Raw genomic sequence first — 18,200 nt, 5'->3', positions numbered from 1 at the left:
CATTTGGATGGGCACTTTGCTTGTTGGAAGTTGATCATGCACAGGATGATACTGGCAATGCCTCTGAGAAGGGAATGTTCACACTGGAACAGAGAAGCTTGCTGGCACCCTTCTTGGTTTGAAGGCAGAGGAGAGACTGACTTTCTTAAATAACAGGGGTCCATTTCTAAGGAGATTGCTTCCATTGGACTGTCGAGGATGAGGCAGTTGTCATTCTGGAAATATAAATGCATCTTTTGTTCTTTGTGCAGTAAGTGTATTGAACAATGATTGCAGGATGGGAGAGATGAAAGCAGTAAAGCACCTATTATATTTCTTTCTTTCTTAAAAAGATGCTATCTAAATGCAAAAACTGAAGATGATTTCACGTAAAAGTCCCACCTTGCTGCAGGGCTAGTCCAGAAGAATGACAGATCTCATTTCCTGTGACAGGAAACAGCTATAAATATAGCACTTTTTTAAAAAAAAAAACCCCATTCAATTTCTTCATTCAGTTGAATAGTTATATATAGGAATCTATTTTTTAAGTTGTGTGTCTGTGTGGTGCACAGCATCCAGCAGTAACATTGCTTAATTGGGTTGTGTAATGCAATGGCTATTATTATTATTATTATTATTATTATTATTATTATTATTATTACCACCACAATTCAACCTTTGCTCACATTGTGGGGAATATGCCCAAAGAGTAAAGACAGCTGTCAAATAATTGAGGATGGTTTAAACCAGGGGTGGCTAACCTTTTGTCTTTCAGATGTTGTTGAACAAGAACTCCCAAAATTCCTGTCCATTAGAAATGCTTGTTGGGTCTGATGGGCACTGGAGTCTGACTTAAACATCTAGAGGACCACAGGTTATCTACCCCCGATTTAAATATGTCTAGAATTCCAAGCAAATCTTACTTAGTTGTTTATTCATTTATAACCTACCTCCTCCCCAACAAAGGACTCAAGGCGGTTATGCAGTGCTCGTCTTCCCCCTTTTATTCTCACAACCACGCTGTAGATCTTGGGAAAGTTGATTGCCCACCATCTTTGTAAGCAATCAAATCACACTGATCAAATGCTCTGCAGAGCTTCCAGTTTCAGTTCTCCATTATCCCTTGCATTGCAACAACTAAAACAGGGGATGAGATTGCATGGAAGTCGTGACTGTGTTTGATTCGATAATGGGCCATGGGACTGACAAAGTGAAACAAAATATGTGAGTTTTCTCTCAAGTAAACCCGTCACATTTACGGCTTACACACAGGAAAAGTTCCTCAATCTAAGAATGAGTTGATTATAATCTCTGGGATTTCACTGAAGGTTGAGACAAATGCCACCTTTCAAGTTCTAGAATTTAACATTATAAACAAGTTTGAGTCACAGTTTTTCAATAAAAGCAGAGAGAGAAAAGGCATGCCAAGAAAAGCCCAAATCCTGCTTTTGATTAAGTGAAACTTTTATTTATTAATCAACTGGAATTTGAACTGTTCAGCCATGTAGTCAGTTGAAAACTAAAGTTACCAAGAGTGTTCCTTGCCAACATAAATATCACGTACGGCTATGCTTTCCCATGTGGGTGGATGCTATTTTGAATGAAGTGTTATTTGGAGAAGATAATTATTCTAATATGAAAAATCATTCCATTTTCATTCAAGTGACTAATGCTATGCCATCATTCAATTTGATTTTAGAAACAGAAAAACATTACGGCAAATGAATCTGCATAAAGTTTCTGTCTTGTTTTATACCCACTTCCAGAGACATCTCATAGCGTCTCCTCTTTTCCTGTAGTTGTGTCATATAGAGGGTTGGCAAAGGAAGCAGCCATGCTGTCATTACAGCGAAACAGCTGGAAGAAGGGAGGAGTAAGAAGTTATTTCAAAGCGAAGTGTCAAATTGCAATAAAGTATAATCACAGCAAATGAGATTTCTAAATAAAATGAAAACTAATTTCAGAAGAGAAGTTCAAATAAGCTACTGCCAAGAATGGGCAAATATGTCGATTTTAGTTTCTCATTTCTCCACATTTGTGCATCAGCTTGTAATTTTTTTAAAAAAATTCTCTTGAAAAGATTATCAGCATTTTAGTGTAATATAAACATTTTGTATGCAATTTTGCCTAATACACTCTTTCCAATTTTGCTTAATAAATACTGCATTTTTGTATGTTGGCGTCACTAATATATGTCTTTTATCCATACTTAGTGTATCCATTTTTGTACACATTACTTGTACCTGGAGAACCACACTGCAAAATTCAGAGATGGCTTTGTTCACATAGTTTTAGAAAGTGCAAATTAGATAAATATGCCTTTGAATACATACAAAATTGAATTTCTCCCCCCTACCGAGTTACTGCTGAATGAATATGTGTGCGGTAGAAGGCTCTTACCTGTGAAAGCCCATGTGATGGTTCATTTACTGATGTTTTAGATGCCATAGGACTCTTCATTGCTTTCTGGGGTCCAGAAATTTCAAAACTTTGACTGCTACACACCACATATTTTATAATTTGCTAGGTTTTATATTATACTTGATCTTTACAGTCTTTATCTCAGAGGGCTGCTAATCCCTTGACCAAGTTATTCTGTAGGAGAAGGGAAGTCTATACAAAGACTGGGCTAGGGTTTTTAACATTACTGTGTGAACATGAGGATATTTAAAGCAGTTTAAAGGTTGGCAGCTCAGCTTAATGTGAATTTAGGTTTCTTATGAATGGGAATTTTTATCCACAATGTCTATGAAGACTTTGACAATCCCAGGGCTGACTGATGGCAGTCCAAATAATCGAACATTACCTGCATGGAGGGGAATAGGTCAAACCCACTATTTTGGTGCTATCATCACTGCCTAATGGGGCAGAGCCATAGCAATAGCCTTGTGACAGCGGTATCACTGTCATTTACCAGGAGGGAAGAGAGGTCTGGGCTCTGCAGGGAAGTTGATGGGACTCATAGATGCCAACTCATTGGGGCCCTGGGTGCCCAAGCACCCACAAAATTCCCCATGAAGGGCCTGGGTACCCACAACTTTCAGTGCTAGGGCCGTACATGCTGCATGGCACCCACAGTCCTGGGCACCCATGGTTCCGGGCCAAAGTTGGCACTCCTGATGGGACTACTATATTAGCTCTGCTGGTGTATCTGTGCAGCCTTAGCCTCACTTACACCTCCCAGTAAATGGCAGTGATACCGTTTCAAGGAGGCTATTATGTAGCTCTTGGTCACCAGAGAAACTGCCATCAGGAACTGCCTCAAGAATCTTTCCCCTGCTACCCACTGCCTCTATATCTTTTTTATTACCCCGTTGTGTAAGCTATCAATTTGCATGTAGGAAGTACACATGCGAAGGATTATCCAGTTCATTTTAACACCAAGGTTACTCCGCACAGGCAATGAGAAGCATGTACAAGAGTTAACTGAATATAGAGCTGGGTTGTAAACTTGGAAGCGCAGACTGCTTGAGATATGATAATGTTGCATTTCAGTCTTTTATATAGTTACAAAACTTTACATTCTTGCTAATTAGGGCAACCAAGCAGAAGATCCCAGGATCAATCCCTGGCCCTTTCAGGCAGGCTTGAGAAAGAAATGTCTGAACCCCTGGAAAGCACTGCTAGACAGTGTTGACAATACTAAGCTTCCCATGTTCCTAAATGCAAAAGAGGACAAGTTCCCCCCATCCAAAATAGGTACCCTATTTTCCGGCATATAAGACGACTGGGCGTATAAGACGACCCCCAACTTTTCCAGTTAAAATATAGAGTTTGAGATATACTTGACCGCAGATTCTCCACCCGGCGTATAAGATGACCCCTGATTTTTTAGAAGATTTTCCTGGATTAAAAAGTAGTCTTATATGCCAGAATATACAGTATGTAGAAGAGGGATCTTTTTTCCAGCAGATGTAGTTTGTGGAACTGAAATTCTCTCTTCTACACAACTGTTAAAGGTGCAGAAGCCCTCTCCTGTTTTGCACCCTATAGCTGATGTGGCTGATGGGACATAGCTCTGTATCATAGTTTCTAAATCTTTAATAAGCTTATTGATAGATTTTATTTTATTCTATTTGGTTCTTACATGGATGTGGAAGAAAAGCCACACTGTGCATATTTACTTATCGTACAAGAAGATGAATGTCAACCTCCGGGCAATGCACTCTTGTGTTTTTAGTCATTGCAGACAGTTTCTAAAGCAACTGCCTTGCTGATAAGCATAAGGTTGCCTGCTGTACAGCTTTGAGAGGAGTAATGGAGGATTGCATAGCTGAACTGAGCATCCTGTGGTGAAGCTTCTGGGCTTGGGTTGCCAGGCTCCATGTGGGGAAACTCGAGGATTATGGAAAAAGAAGAATGCAGCCATCACTCGATTTTTTGGAAGTTTCTGGAATTTATTTGTGACTTTACCAAATGCTTGCTATATTTGATAAGAAACAAATCATGTCATCCTTTTAAAAAGACAAAAAGTCAGATCCAGGCTAAGTTTTCTGCATGTTTCAGTGAGTTTCAGTGGGACCTATGTACAACTATCACTTTCAATTGGTTTTTTTTGCACAATGTGGTGGTATCAACTATGCTATTGAAGATTGGAGAATGAGGCAAATATAAAGTCCATACCCAGATACTCATGATGCAGAGCTGTGCTTTGCAAATCAGCCTGGCCAGGCTAGCTAAGTGCAGAGCCATTAATGAACAACGGTGACCCAAGGGCTGAGCCATAGGGGGCCATTGGCAATGCAAGAGAACTGTCCTTCCCCACACCTGGCTCTGAGTAGTAGACAGGGACAGGAGAACTGGCAGGTTGCCAGGGTTACGTGTGTGTGTGTGTGTGTGTGTGTGTGTGTGTGATGTCAGAAAAAAGTCCTTTTTGAAATCTAAAGATGTTCTGGGCACAAGAAGGAAAATGTAGGCAGAACTCCATGCAGTGCTGGCTGGAGGAGGCTGTACTGAGAGACTGGGAGGCATGACTGACTGCTGCTTTGGATGCCAAGCTAGCTGAAGCTACAAGAGGGGCAAGAAGAGACGCTCTTGGGATATAATGTTCTGCACCCCCTATATTGAACACTTTAGGTGTAAATATGTGTAAAATAAACCATATTTCTTAAGTCACGACAGTCTCTGTCCCGTCTTCACTCCCAATGGAAACATGACTCTGGGTAAGTGCCTGGAACCCCATGGAATCTTGCTCCTGCTTGGGAGGGATTGGGGGTGGCACACACCCTTCGTAACACTGTTATACATTAATATACTTTTTCTTTTGCATGAGTAGCTTAGACATTTGCAGGTACTCAATGCAAGAAGCGCACCAATGTGAACAAAGTTTGACCGGGTCAGAACCTCTAGAACCCATATTTAAATTCATATTCATATTTAAAATGGAGTCCTGCTCCATCCTTACATATGAACCACTTTCTTAGCAAAGTAGCTGATGAAACCAAACTACTGTATTGGTATTCTTGTAACAATTAGCAAATGTACACAAGGCTTTTAGATGCAGCCCTGAGCAGTTTCAGAAGGATGAATTCCTCATGTACCGGCTGTGGACTGGAATCATTTTAACAATTCATTCCAGGGCACATAATTCTTTCAGAAAGCATTTTAAAAAGAGCACTATTCACACCTACCTCCTGCTGTGCCTGCCATGGAGAAACACTGATCTGAACTCCCAGTGAGGCAGCATACTCTGTAGACTACAAAAGAGACAAGCATTAGCTTCGGGCCAATCTTCTTCAACAGTGAACAAAACAACAGTAATATTGCCAACTCTATCAGTCCTAAAGCTTGCAGCTTAAATATATATATATACTCATATCATAAGCTTCCTAGGGAACCTACCCTAGTGTTATTTTTAGGGGAATGCTAGCAAAGCCTCTTGGACAGCTGCGTGGGTCTGGTAAACTTTCTGAATGCACATATTGCTAAAACCAGAAGAGCCAATGGCAATACATTGACATAATTGGTCTTCTGCTCACTAGGACAGAAAATGCAAGGGAGATTTTAGTGTCCCGATCCTAAGACAAGCTGCAGTAGCAGGTAAGAAGTGAAGTTCCCCAAGGATCCTCCACTGGCACCAGGAATTCTTAACTTGTCCATAAGTGACCTGAAGTTAGTGGTGGCCATGTTTGCAGATGACAACAAATAATGCAGGGGCAAACAAACAAAACAAAACAAAAAAGGACTGCGAAGAGCTTCAAAGGGCTGGTAATTGTGGTTCAGTGTAGGTAAGTGTAACGTAATGGACACTGGGTCAAATAACCTTGACTCCACAGATTTGCTGATGGGCTCTAAGCTAGTGTCCAACAGCTGTGGAAGCAAGGTGAATTCCATGCTAGGGGTCATTAAGAAAGGGACAGAAAATAAAAATATGAATACCGTGATGCCTTTATGAAAATCTATGGTGTGACCACACTTGCAATATTGTATACAGTTCAGGCCACCACACCTTGAAAAGGATGCTGCTACGGAGCTGGAAAGAAGGATAACTAAAAATGACTGAAGGGTTGCAGCAACTCAAATACAAGTAAATAATTTTTAGTTTTTTTAGACAAGAGGGAACATGATAGAGACTTATACAATTACGTCTGGTGTGAAGAAGTTTTCTCTTTCTCTCATAATACTGGGAGTTGGGGGTCATACTACGAAGCTGAATTTTAGAAGATTCAAGACATAAAAGTTGTACTTCACACAGCACACAGTTAAACTATGGAACCTGATTCATAAAATCGTAGAGCTGGAATGGATCCCAAAGGCCATCTGGTTCAACCCCCTGAAATGCAGGAATCTGACAGATGGCCATCCAACCTCTGCTTAAAAACCTCCACAGAATGTGGTTGTGGTCACCAACTTAAGTGGCGTTAAAAGGAGATTACCGTAGGCAAATTAAATGGCTCCTAGTCATGATGGCTATATGCCACCTCCAGGATTAATGGCAGGATGCCTGAATATCAGTTGCTGGAGGAGCGACAGCAGGAGATGGGTACTGTCCTCATGTCCTGGTTGGGGGTTTCCCTTAGGTACTTGTTTGGCCACTGTGGGAAACAGGATCCTGTTTTTGATCTGCAGGGCTCCTCTTATGTTCTTACAACAGGGTACTTATAATGGGGCATTTCAACAGCTATGGCAATGCTGTGTCACAAAACATGCTGCTGGGTTGGCTATGCTTTGCTATTGGACAATCATTACAGGCAGTTATCATGTCAAAAATCCTTAGAGTCACAATGTTTGATTTGTCAATTGCTCATTAGAAATGCAGTTACATTTTTAATTCAGTGATCAGGTTCCTTACAATACATGCACAACACATGCAGAGAAAGAGAGGGAGAGGGAGAGATGCTCTTTGAGTCCCATTAAACAAGGGCATAAATTTGAAGAAGCTAAGCATACTTAGATACTAATGAAATAAATGGTTCAGGCAGCCCAACCTATGCATGTTCACTTAGAAGAAGAGAAGAAGAGTTTGGATTTGATATCCCGCTTTTCACTACCCGAAGGAGTCTCAAAGTGGCTAACATTCTCCTTTCCCTTCCTCCCCCACAACAAACACTCTGTGAGGTGAGTGGGGCTGAGAGACTTCAGAGAAGTGTGACTAGCCCAAGGTCACCCAGCAGCTGCATGTGGAGGAGTGGAGACACGAACCCGGTTCCCCAGATTACGAGTCTACCACTCTTAACCACTACACCACATTGGCTCTTTGCACTTTGCACAATAAGACTTATTTTCAAAAAAAAAAAAAAGTGAACAGAATTGAACTCCCAGTTCAGTTCTTAAATCACACTAATTTTAATGAAACTTCCTCTAGATTGGCCTGAGTAACTTTCAAATATTTAAGGGAAACAAAAGGAATTCAATCAGAGCACCTTAAGCTATCTTCATTTGCACTGAAAAGATTACTTCTGATTCTGACATCATCATGTGTTGAGGGAAATGTCCTCAGCTCAGCGCAGGGTGGTGGAAGGGCTCTCGGGATGCTACAGAGAGCCCTGACCCCACCTGACCAGCAGCACCTCCTCTTCCAGCGGAGGAAGCAGTGATGTCTCCAGTGGGGAAGGGCAGGCAGCTCCGGGTCTTGAGAGCAGAGGCTCTGGGGATGTTGGAGAGACCCTGCACCCCCCTCACTCAGCGGGTGAGGAGGGAGACACGCCATTTCCCTCACCCCAAGTGCACAGAGGGGTGAAACGCAAGGAGGGGAGGTGGAGATTTTGGATACCGAAACTCTTATGTTGGAGTCCCAGCCGGTAGGGGCCACTCCCGGATTCTGCTAGTGACTGATATGGTCATGTTTTTCAGCACACTGCACTGTAAATAGTTTGCACAATAAAACTGTTAAAAGACAGTTCGTACTCATGCCTGCTTACTCGTGAACAACCCAACGCAGACCTGACACCATGCTTCTATTTTTCAACCTGCCACTAAATGTATCCCACTCCTGTAACTTTAAATCTTTTAAGATCCTTTACAGTGCTGTCATTAGTTACACCTAGTCACGGCTTTATAACTCTGTGTTAGCCATCCACACATTGGCAGTGTATACATATTATTATGAACACTGTTCCTGAGCATGCCTACTATGAAGAGATGGGGTATGTTTTTGTATTTTAACTTTTTTGCACCACCTTTTTTGCATTAGGTTTTTTAGTTTATACATTATGTTGTTATATTTATTATTTTGCAGTCTTAGAAAATGTTATCCATGTTATTGCTGAAGAAGTTAATCGAAACAGTGATGTTTATCCGGAAACGCTGTCCTGTCCACTTCAGCCTTGTTGGAATCCATACTTTTTACAACTTCTTCACCACTACAGCTTCGTCGGAATATTATACTTTATGGTTTAGCAGAGACATTCCAGACGCATTGTCATGAACTTATATTTTATATACTGCCTACATTTGTTTACTATATTATATCAGTTACATACGAGTTATCTCGACTTTATAAATTGCTTATATTCATTTACTACATTATAAAAGTTATGTATGAGTTTTCTCGACAAAATATTTGCCTGTGGTCTCGTGTTGCTTTGTTTTTTGATTCACTAAATGTATCCTGCCTGATCAAACATAAGAGTGTAGAGATGAAATCAGGACTGCAATGAGTTTATTTCTAACACAGACATCTTACAAGTGAATGACAAAATTGCAACTGAATCAATCTAATCTAAAATCAGATGTGAGGAGGCTTTTACTGAAAGTAAGTGACAGATCATGGTTAATTTTACTTAAGAGACGAGCAAAATCCTATCACATATTCATGAAAAGATAAAGGAAGTTTTGTTTGTCACTGCAATCCTGCACTGCAGTGCTGATCAGAGCATGGCAGACAAGATGCAATAAATTTAATTAGTTTATTGATTCCAAATTGTTCTAGATAAAGTCCATTTCATTAGTTTTTAATAAATAAGAGTTAATAACTATCACAAGTGGTTGCAAAGTAATTGTAAATGCAGTCACAGGAACATCATAGAGATTTAACGCAGAGCAAAGTTTCTGGCCCACAGTGTTATTTGGTTTTTGCCTCTATTTTTAGGAAGCACGAAGGTGATATGTACCAAATAGGTTCCCAATTCCATTTGTAAGGTTTTTGTAACAACAATAAGCTCTTTGCCACTAGCAAACGCGATTCGGGAAGCTCAAGCCAAAGAGTTAATTTTCTGCTACATTTGGTTTGCTCTCAGTACAATTTTGCTGCTGTACATATTTTGACACCTCGGTGACAGGATTAAAAAGAAGGCTGCACACAGCATTTCATGTTTCCAGAATTTCAGAGGAGTTGCAAGAGTATCACAGGTGGAGTGAAGGAAATACTAGTCTTTTATGGATGCAACCCATCAAGCGCTACAGTTATACAATTGCCATATTTTGCAAATCAGTGCATCCAAAGATGCCATGCCAGGTGAGATGATTTGGCCCAGTATTGTCTGCTCTGCTTGACAGTAGTTCCCCCAAGATATCACTCAGAGGACTTTACTTACCATCTGCTTTGTTTAATTGAAGGCGCCAAAGACTGAACCTGCAAAGCCTGTGTTATACCACTGCTACCCCCAGCTTCAGAGAGAGTATGAACAGAAACTCACGCTGGCATCTCCTGGATTTACCAGCCTTCGGCAAAAATAATAACTGTGGCAGCAGAGATATTCCTAGCACTGAATTGCCTTCAGAGTAGAGTTTACCACCGTGCTGAGAATAACGTTGCAACAGGAATCTGTTCACAACTGCCAGTAAGAAATGTCATAGTTTTGAAAGGCTTGTATTCTCCATTTAAATACCTTCACCAAGGGATCCTCTCCTTTCATTTGATGGGCAATATACTAGGAAAACAATTGTAGGTTTATTCTATCCATTTCCACATGTGTAGGAAAGGCTGCTTCCACCTACCTTTACACTCCGTGCCTCATAAAGTGGGTTGTCAAATGCAGTTTTGAGGATCTCTTCCTGTTTCCTATAAAAAGACACAATAGCTAAAGTGCAGAATTTAGCCACATCATATGATATTCAAAAGACACAATGTCAAAGGCTACTGCATGTTGAGACTACTTTAGGTTACGAAGATGACAGGAGTCAAAGGGGACACAAGGACCAAATAAATTCTGATAAAATGATACCCTAGTAATTAGAATTATGCCATGGAAAATACAATAAAAAGGGCTTCTTTTCCCTCAAAGTGCTAAATTAAATGGTCTTTCCAATCTTAGATCCTTCCCTTGAAGGGCAAAGAAGATTTTCATTGCATTCTAAATACCATTTGATGCAATTTGTGAGCAAAAGGGTCACAATTTGAATATCATCATCATCATCATCATCATCTGAGCAAAACCATTTAATCCGAAACCTGTAATTCTCAAAGAAACATTCCAATGGAACAGGAAAATATCCCAGCTGCCCACAAAGGTCTTTCAAGTTGTTCATCTGAATCAAATCTGAGGTATCGTTTTTAACTGCAAATCGTCTGCAAAAAAACCCAGAGCCTGGTATTGGACCCTCTAAAATTTCCCATATACAAGAAAGCTGTATTTCTGCTACAGCTGTCAAAGTAATGATTAATTCTTGAAAGATTACAGTATACACTTTTACATAACTCCACAAGAAAATCATTAGATAAAAAGGGTATAGGTTTTCCAGAATTATCCTGTTATGTATTGAAGTTCTCACCCTAGGCCATTCACAGATTGGGTAGCTAGAGAGAGTTGTTACTGTTGCATGTTACTGAGTACTATATAAGCAGGCTAGCCGAGCCCTTCAGTTCAGTTCTGTTCCAGCCTGAGAATAAAGAGAGCTGCTTGGAGAAGCACTGTGTCATCTGCTATGTCCACCCACTACTTAATACTGGTGAGGATGGGATTTGATATATCCCAAATAATGTGGGAAATTTCCCCTCAGCATTTTGTTTTTTTCATGTCTCTCTCTCTCTCTCTCTCCCCCCCCCCCCAATATTATGAATTTAGCCTTATATGTCTCCAACAAAAACTACTTAGGCTAATATGCATTTTGTGTTGTTTTGCCAGAGTTATGTATCATTTTAAAATGTTTCTCCCACCTTAGTGGCAATGGTCAGAATTAATTCCTTAATAAATATATTCTCTTGCATTTTTGCTATTATAGCAAAGTCTTTGCTTTGTTTTCCAGCACAGTAATCCTTCCCCAATAAATACATTATAGATCTGACTTAAGAGTGTGTGGTCTACTCATTGCAAGAGGGGTAGAGAGAGGGTGGGCAAGAGCTTCAAAGCAGACTAAACAGGATTTGCAAAAGGGTGTAATAACCCATATTCCACGCTATATTGCTGTTTAATTCTGAGTGTTTTTAACTCTGCTTGGAGCTCTCTCCTGCTTGAAAGTAACACCCATGTTTTGAATCTAGGCACCCAGGCGATTTTTTGTTAATTACCCATATGTGGATCAAATCTATTTTCCCCTCCACAATATCTACATTAGAAAAAATAATGCATGGGGAAAGGAATAGCCACCTGTCTTTTAGCTCCATGGTCCTGATGAAATTCACCAACACCCTTCCCTGGTGCTGCTGGTTTTTAACAAATTGTAAAGAGATGGCAGATTGCTGATGTCTTTTATGGCCTGGCCTTCAGGGCCAGCTGCTCATTATCAGAATCTTTAAAACAAAGCAGCTTCTTAATACTGAAACGAGTGTAATTTAGAACACCCTCCACCCCAATCCACACTTCTTCTTTTTTAAAGAAATCAGATATGTTAGCAAAGGCAGCAACAAGCTCCCTAGTTGGAAAAGTAATAATCCATGTGTTGCTAGAAACTATCAATTGTGTGCAGAAATGGCTTGCTTGCTTTAACATTGTGGTTCGGACAAACAGCGGTTGAGTCAAAGTCACTTCAGTTAATTACATGGCTAGGACTCTAAAACCACATACCCCAACATTGTCCCACTGACCTTAAGGAGCCTTTTATTTGCAAAGCCATTTCAGCTGCCTTTGCCATTAAGTGCATTGATTTAAATATTTTACCTGGACAGCCAAGTCTTAGGCTGCAACCCAGTGCACATGTACTGGGGAGTAAATTCCATGGAACACAGAGTAACCTCCCTCCCAGTCAACTATATAGGATTGTGTTCCTAGACTATCATGATGCAGAGGCTTCACATACTACAGGCAACTCCGTTTTGTACAGGGCCTGCGTTCTGGGTCACTGTATGCTTCAGTGGTCAGGCATAAGCCTGTTCTGCCCCCGTTCCATCCCCATCCTCCCCCTTCTATAGCTGAAATGACATGTGCAGGGCCGGCGCGTCCATTAAGGCGAACTAGGCAATTGCCTAGGGCGCCAAAATGGAGGGGGCGCTGGCCAGGCTTGGGCGGGGGGCAGGACGGGCTAGCAGCAGCTTCTCCGCTGTAGCGGAGAGGTGCTGCTTGCCCCCTACACCACCCCCCGGCTCCTGCTAAAGCAGGCTTTGGCGGGGGACGCGATGGGCGAGCAGCAGCTTCTCCGCTACAGCAGAGAAACTGCTGTTTGCCTCTCCAACACCCCCACCTCCCGCTAAAGCAGGCTTTGGCGGGGGGCGGGCAGCAGCTAAAGCAGGCTTTGGTGGGGGGCGCCAGAAGGTGGTCTCGCCTAGGGCACAAGAAACCCTAACACCGGTGCTGGACATGTGCAAAATGACCACCATCTGTATTAGTACATTTGGGGTATTTATCTGTGTGTGTGTATGTATGTATGTATGTATGCAGTGCTTTGTTTCTAAAAGAATGTTTAGGGGTACTCTCATTTTCCTACTCATATTGAAATACCGCCCCTCAATAAGGTTGCAGTTTAGGGGTATACATATCCCTGCATCTCCCCAGAAAAAGCACTGTGTGTATGTGTGTGTCTATCAATCCATCCAAGTTTGCCTCCAATGTAGTGAAGCTGACTAGAGACCCATCCCCCCCCTGAAGATTTCCGTCAGCAATTTTACTTGTTATTTTTTTTAAAGGAAAAAAACAAGAACTCCCAAGGAGTAATTTGAGCTAATCTCATTCTTATAATGTTTACTTGTTGTCTGACATAACACAGACATTACCCTTATTGGAAATAATAGCTCATGGTTAAAGTAATCAGCAATCTAGCCTTCACAAGGTCTCACAATTATGAAGCTGTGTTGCCACTTTACAGCAAGAAGGAGAAAGCCAACCCACGGCCTGCAACTTGTCCAAAGTAATCAGAAAATAGGCCAGAATATTATACTCATTCATATTATCGTACTTTGTCTATGAAAGGAAAACAGAAAATAGTTCCAACTTAGCAAGGCTAGAGAGAAAAAGCAGGGATCAATCTGAAGTTTGGGGAGAAAATGCCGGTGGCCTGGATTTCTAGAGAAAACAAATGTTTAGTGAAAGAGTTCAGTCAGTTTTTTAAAATAGCAACCAAAAATACTGTTGAAAGGAAAACTTAAATCATATTGGATTGCCAATGTAGAACAAATGGAGAACTGGGTTGTTGTTTTTTGTCCCCCCCCCAAATGATTAATATATTAGAATTACAAATAATTATTATATAACATGCATTTCACAGCTGATATCTCATTCTTAACAACCAAAGTTGGAGACAGGCAATACGGATCACAAAAAAATTAATCAAGGCTTAAAGAAATCACTGAATAGCAATAAGCATTTGGGTGCCCTCTTATTGCTATTATTTTCTTTTATCTTTCTTTCACAATATCTCCACTCTTTCTTTTGACCCAAGTCCTCAATGCAACTTGAGCCACAGCTCTGTGGAATCCACTATTCCAAATGACAATCCCATATGACTGGGGGGCTGTGCCTGATTGGGCAATCACTTAAGCCAGGACTGATTGAAAGGATCTTTCCCATTGAAACAACAGTCATCAATAGAGTGGCATAATTCAACTCCCGTCTTCAGCCAGATTGCATAGTTTCATGAAAAAAAGGGTTCCCATGTGGCTGCAGCTACATTTAAAGTGAACCCTGGAGAGTTTTCTGCAAGATGTGTTGCTATTTACACAAGGAGAGACAAAATCCACACTATCCCAAGGCCTGTCACATTTCTATGTCCCTGTTTTCCATGTGTAAAATTCTTTTTCTCATTAATGCTTTGACCTGAGTGGTATGGACTGATGTCTCAAGTTATCCATAATATTTTGCATTGTCCCTTGTTGCCTCAGAGCATAGTTTCAGGTGACCACATTCAAATTCAAGAAGAGGAAGAATCATAGCTCTTGATAAAGCACAATTGTTGCATAGAATTTTTTAGTTTTGGGTATTTTAACTTTTGTGTGTTTCAAAGTACGGTTGTGATTTCTTATTGATTTTACTGTTTTTTTGTAAACTGCTTTGAGAGGTGGGTTTTTGTTTTTACAATCAAGTGGTGTGTAATTTTTTAATGAAATAAATGAATGAAAAATGTCCCAGGTTCATTCCCTGAAATCTCTAGTTAGGGCTGCGAGGGCCCCTGTCTCAAACCCTGGAGAGCCACTGCCAGTCAGTGTGGACATTATGGAAGTGGGTGGTCCAATGGCCTGACTCAGCATAAGGCAGATTCCTGTGTTCCTAACCTAGTGTACAATTCCTTTGTGCACAAGGATTCAGCCTCTCCATTGGTGTGGATCAGGATGCTACATCTTGCTGCACATGGATCTCTGGACTAGGTTGCTCACGTAGGAGGACAAACAAAGTAGGAGAAAGCTTGCTGTCATCTGAGATATGGAGAAGCCAGCCCCTACTCCACCTCACCTTCACTTGAGATATCACCTAATAAGCAAGAAAAACCCTTTGAAGTGTGTGTGGGGTGTGTGTGTGTGTGCGCGCGCCAACCAACCTATGAAATAAACTGACCCTTCAGATACAAACTTTAAAAGATGCACAAAAGGTTCCATAAATATAACTAACATTCTCTTTTATCAGTGCAAAGTTCTGCTGCACACAATTTGAGCTGGGGGGAAAGGAATCTTATTTATTCCATTTATTCCATTCAGCTGATGAAACATGGGTCAAGATAGACTCCAGTCAGAGTCAAGTGGCGCTTTTGTTGATTGGCTCAGAAATCCTGTACCTTTATATTTCTTGCTTGATTAGACTCTTAATACATAGCCAGGTCCACCTCCTTCCACACTTCACTTCTTCCTCAGGCACTTTCTGCCCTTTTACATCATTTTCAACTGGGGGTCTCCGTATCGCTCATTATTGCCACTCCCAACTCCATCTCAGATGACAAATGCTTTTGTTGTTTGCTTCTGAATAGCAAAAGAACATTCTATGCCGTTTCTTTGCATTCTGTCACACACATAGTCATAAACATATAATATGTGTCAAGACATGTCCTTTGGGTAAAAAGACTAAGGGGACTATGAATTAACTCTCTCTTACCTAGATGGTGAAGCAGATTTCTAGATGACAATAAAAGATTTTGAAGAAACTATAAATAGATAAAAGTGATTATTCAGAGAAGAGGATAATATGTGCTTTCTCCCTCCTATCTGGAAGTAAGATATTGTTACTCATTTACAACCTGCTATGCTCTTCATAGCTTCAAATTCAATTTGGATAAAAAAGAATAAATCAGGGGTGCACTGCAATCTGTTTAAAACTAAGTGGGAGTCAAAATAAGTGAATACAGATGGAACCACAACAAATGGGAATTGAAGCTTTGGGTGTGTATTTTTTTCTTACATATGATATAATTAACTTTACAATGATTTCCAATGAACTCTGGAGCCTTTTCCTTCTAAAGAAGACACGAAGATGGAAGGAATGGTGTCAGAAAGCAAGCCAGCATTGTAATTGACAGGCGTATCTGCCAACAGAGTAAAGCCTGGGGTGCCCAGCACAAAATCTGATGGGCCTACTTGTCTGAAATTTGGCAAGCTTCATTCTCTCAGAAGAGGCTACCGTACCTGCAAATTTAATCCAGTTGTGTTTAAAAATTGTAAAAGGTAGAGGCACATTGCAATTTCCCCATTTAAATCAATGTCCTGCTCCTGTTTTGCCTTAAGTTCTCCAGATCAGAGTGATTTATCCAGCAGAAGAACAATGTGCATTTAGAGAGATGGTTCATTAGATTCATAGCCATTGGCTTCAATGATTGATGCAGCTAAGTTGGATAAAATATCTTTGTTTTGGCATCTTTAGTTTAGGGGAAGGCCTTCGGCTCAGTTACCTGGCATCATGCCTTGCATGCAAAAGGTGTCAGGTTGACTCCTCAGTGTCACCATGTAGGGCTGGGAAAGACCATTTCCTGAAACCCTGGAGAGCTGCTGTCAGTCAAGTGTTGACAGTACTGAGCTAGATGGATTGACTTGGCGTAAGGCAACTTTGCATGATCTGGACGAAGTTGGTGGCACTTAATTCCCATTGAAATACTTGATAAAATTTAGTCACAACTTAGCTTAAATCTCATTGATTTTAATATGAAAGAAGCGCAACTAACTTAGCCTTGATCCACCCCATTGCATTTAATTCAAGCTTGAAATAAAATGAAAGCAGGATGGACACAAATATTTTCCTCCTACACACCAATCAGCTGAAAGACATTAAAGTACTTTACCCTCATTCAGTCAAATGAGGACAGCCGCCAATGAAAGAGGTAAACAGCTGCTGACTGCTAGCTATTTTCTAGTCCTTTGCTCCAAAAAGAAATCTCTGGAGTTTAGACATCATTAATATGCAAAGCCTTGATATTCTAACCAGTTAGGAATTTCTGAACAAAAAGTTCGATCACTGTGTTAACCAGAAGCAACAGGGTTACTCCTATATCTTCTTTTCATTGAGACATAGACACATTCTTCTGCCAAGCCACAGGGTTGGCTGTTGTTGAGTTACATCCAGGAAGAGTTCCAGTCCTTCAAATGACTTTTCCAGATGACTGACTGAAGACTTAGCATTTCACAAAAAAAGAAGCTAATTGTGAAGCTTTTTTTGGAAGCTACACTCTTACCAGGTGTAATGAAGAATATTTAGCACTGCAAGTGTCAAACCTGTATGAAAGGGTAGTTCAACATAAAACAAAAGTTCAACCTCTTTGCCAACCACTATAGCCTGATTCTTTCAAAAACATACTTTAGGGTCATATATGCCTGTAGGTCAGGGGTAAAGAACCTGTGGACCCCCCAGATGCAGCTGGACTACAACACCCATGATTCCCGACCATTGGCTATGCTGGCTGGGGCTGATAGGAGTTGCAGTCCAGCAACAGCTGGAGGGTCACAAGTTTCCCACCCCTGCTGTAAGTTTATCTCACTTCCTGGGCCTTTTTTCAGCCAGAACTTGCCTGAACTCAGTTCCAGCACCTCTCAGGTAGGCGCCATTGCCATTATAAGCAAGCAAGGGAGGATTTCATGGTGAGTTCTGGCACCTCTTTTTCTATAAAAAATTAGCACTACTCACTTCTGAATAGGGCATTCACATTAGCAATACATTTGTAGGGTCAGTCGCAAGTGCTGAATCTGAAACAGACTACAACAAGGTCTTCCTTCTACTGTGTACCTGTATCCAGAGGTTATCCTATGTTCTGTGGCACTTCTCAAGCCTTCCGCCTGGTCTGCCCTAACCACCAACTTCAACCCACAGCACCCTTCAAGATAGCTGTCCACCACCCAGCCCAGCACAATCCTTCTGTATTGCATATTGCATGGATTATCTCCATACAATTTGCTTTTCGTCATATAACCTTCACTTTTCTCATATGTTACTCCATTAGTCACTTTTTCTTCAAGAGGTGCAATAGCTGTAGACTAGACTTCCACAAAACTTTATCTTAAT

The 18,200-nt window shown here is 40.9% G+C and overlaps 1 protein-coding gene across 1 annotated transcript in view; it reads right to left on the bottom strand.

The window, feature by feature from the left end:
* Positions 1-1,425: 1,425 nt before the first annotated feature.
* MALRD1 (MAM and LDL receptor class A domain containing 1) overlaps positions 1,426-18,200 on the bottom strand; it is a 182,457-nt gene continuing 165,682 nt past the window's right edge. The window contains exons 26-28 of the mRNA XM_033165258.1: positions 10,357-10,420; positions 5,610-5,675; positions 1,426-1,836 (exon numbers count right to left, since the gene is read on the bottom strand). Of these exons, the coding sequence (XP_033021149.1) occupies positions 1,753-1,836; positions 5,610-5,675; positions 10,357-10,420 (214 nt within the window). The 3' untranslated portion in view covers positions 1,426-1,752. The remainder of the gene's footprint in view (positions 1,837-5,609; positions 5,676-10,356; positions 10,421-18,200) is intronic.

The sequence above is a fragment of the Lacerta agilis genome, chromosome 12, assembly GCF_009819535.1.
Source record: "Lacerta agilis isolate rLacAgi1 chromosome 12, rLacAgi1.pri, whole genome shotgun sequence".
NCBI classification, from domain to species: Eukaryota; Metazoa; Chordata; class Lepidosauria; order Squamata; family Lacertidae; genus Lacerta; species Lacerta agilis.
Note: the sequence above shows the minus strand (reverse complement) of the source record. Positions and strands in the feature narration are given on the sequence as shown.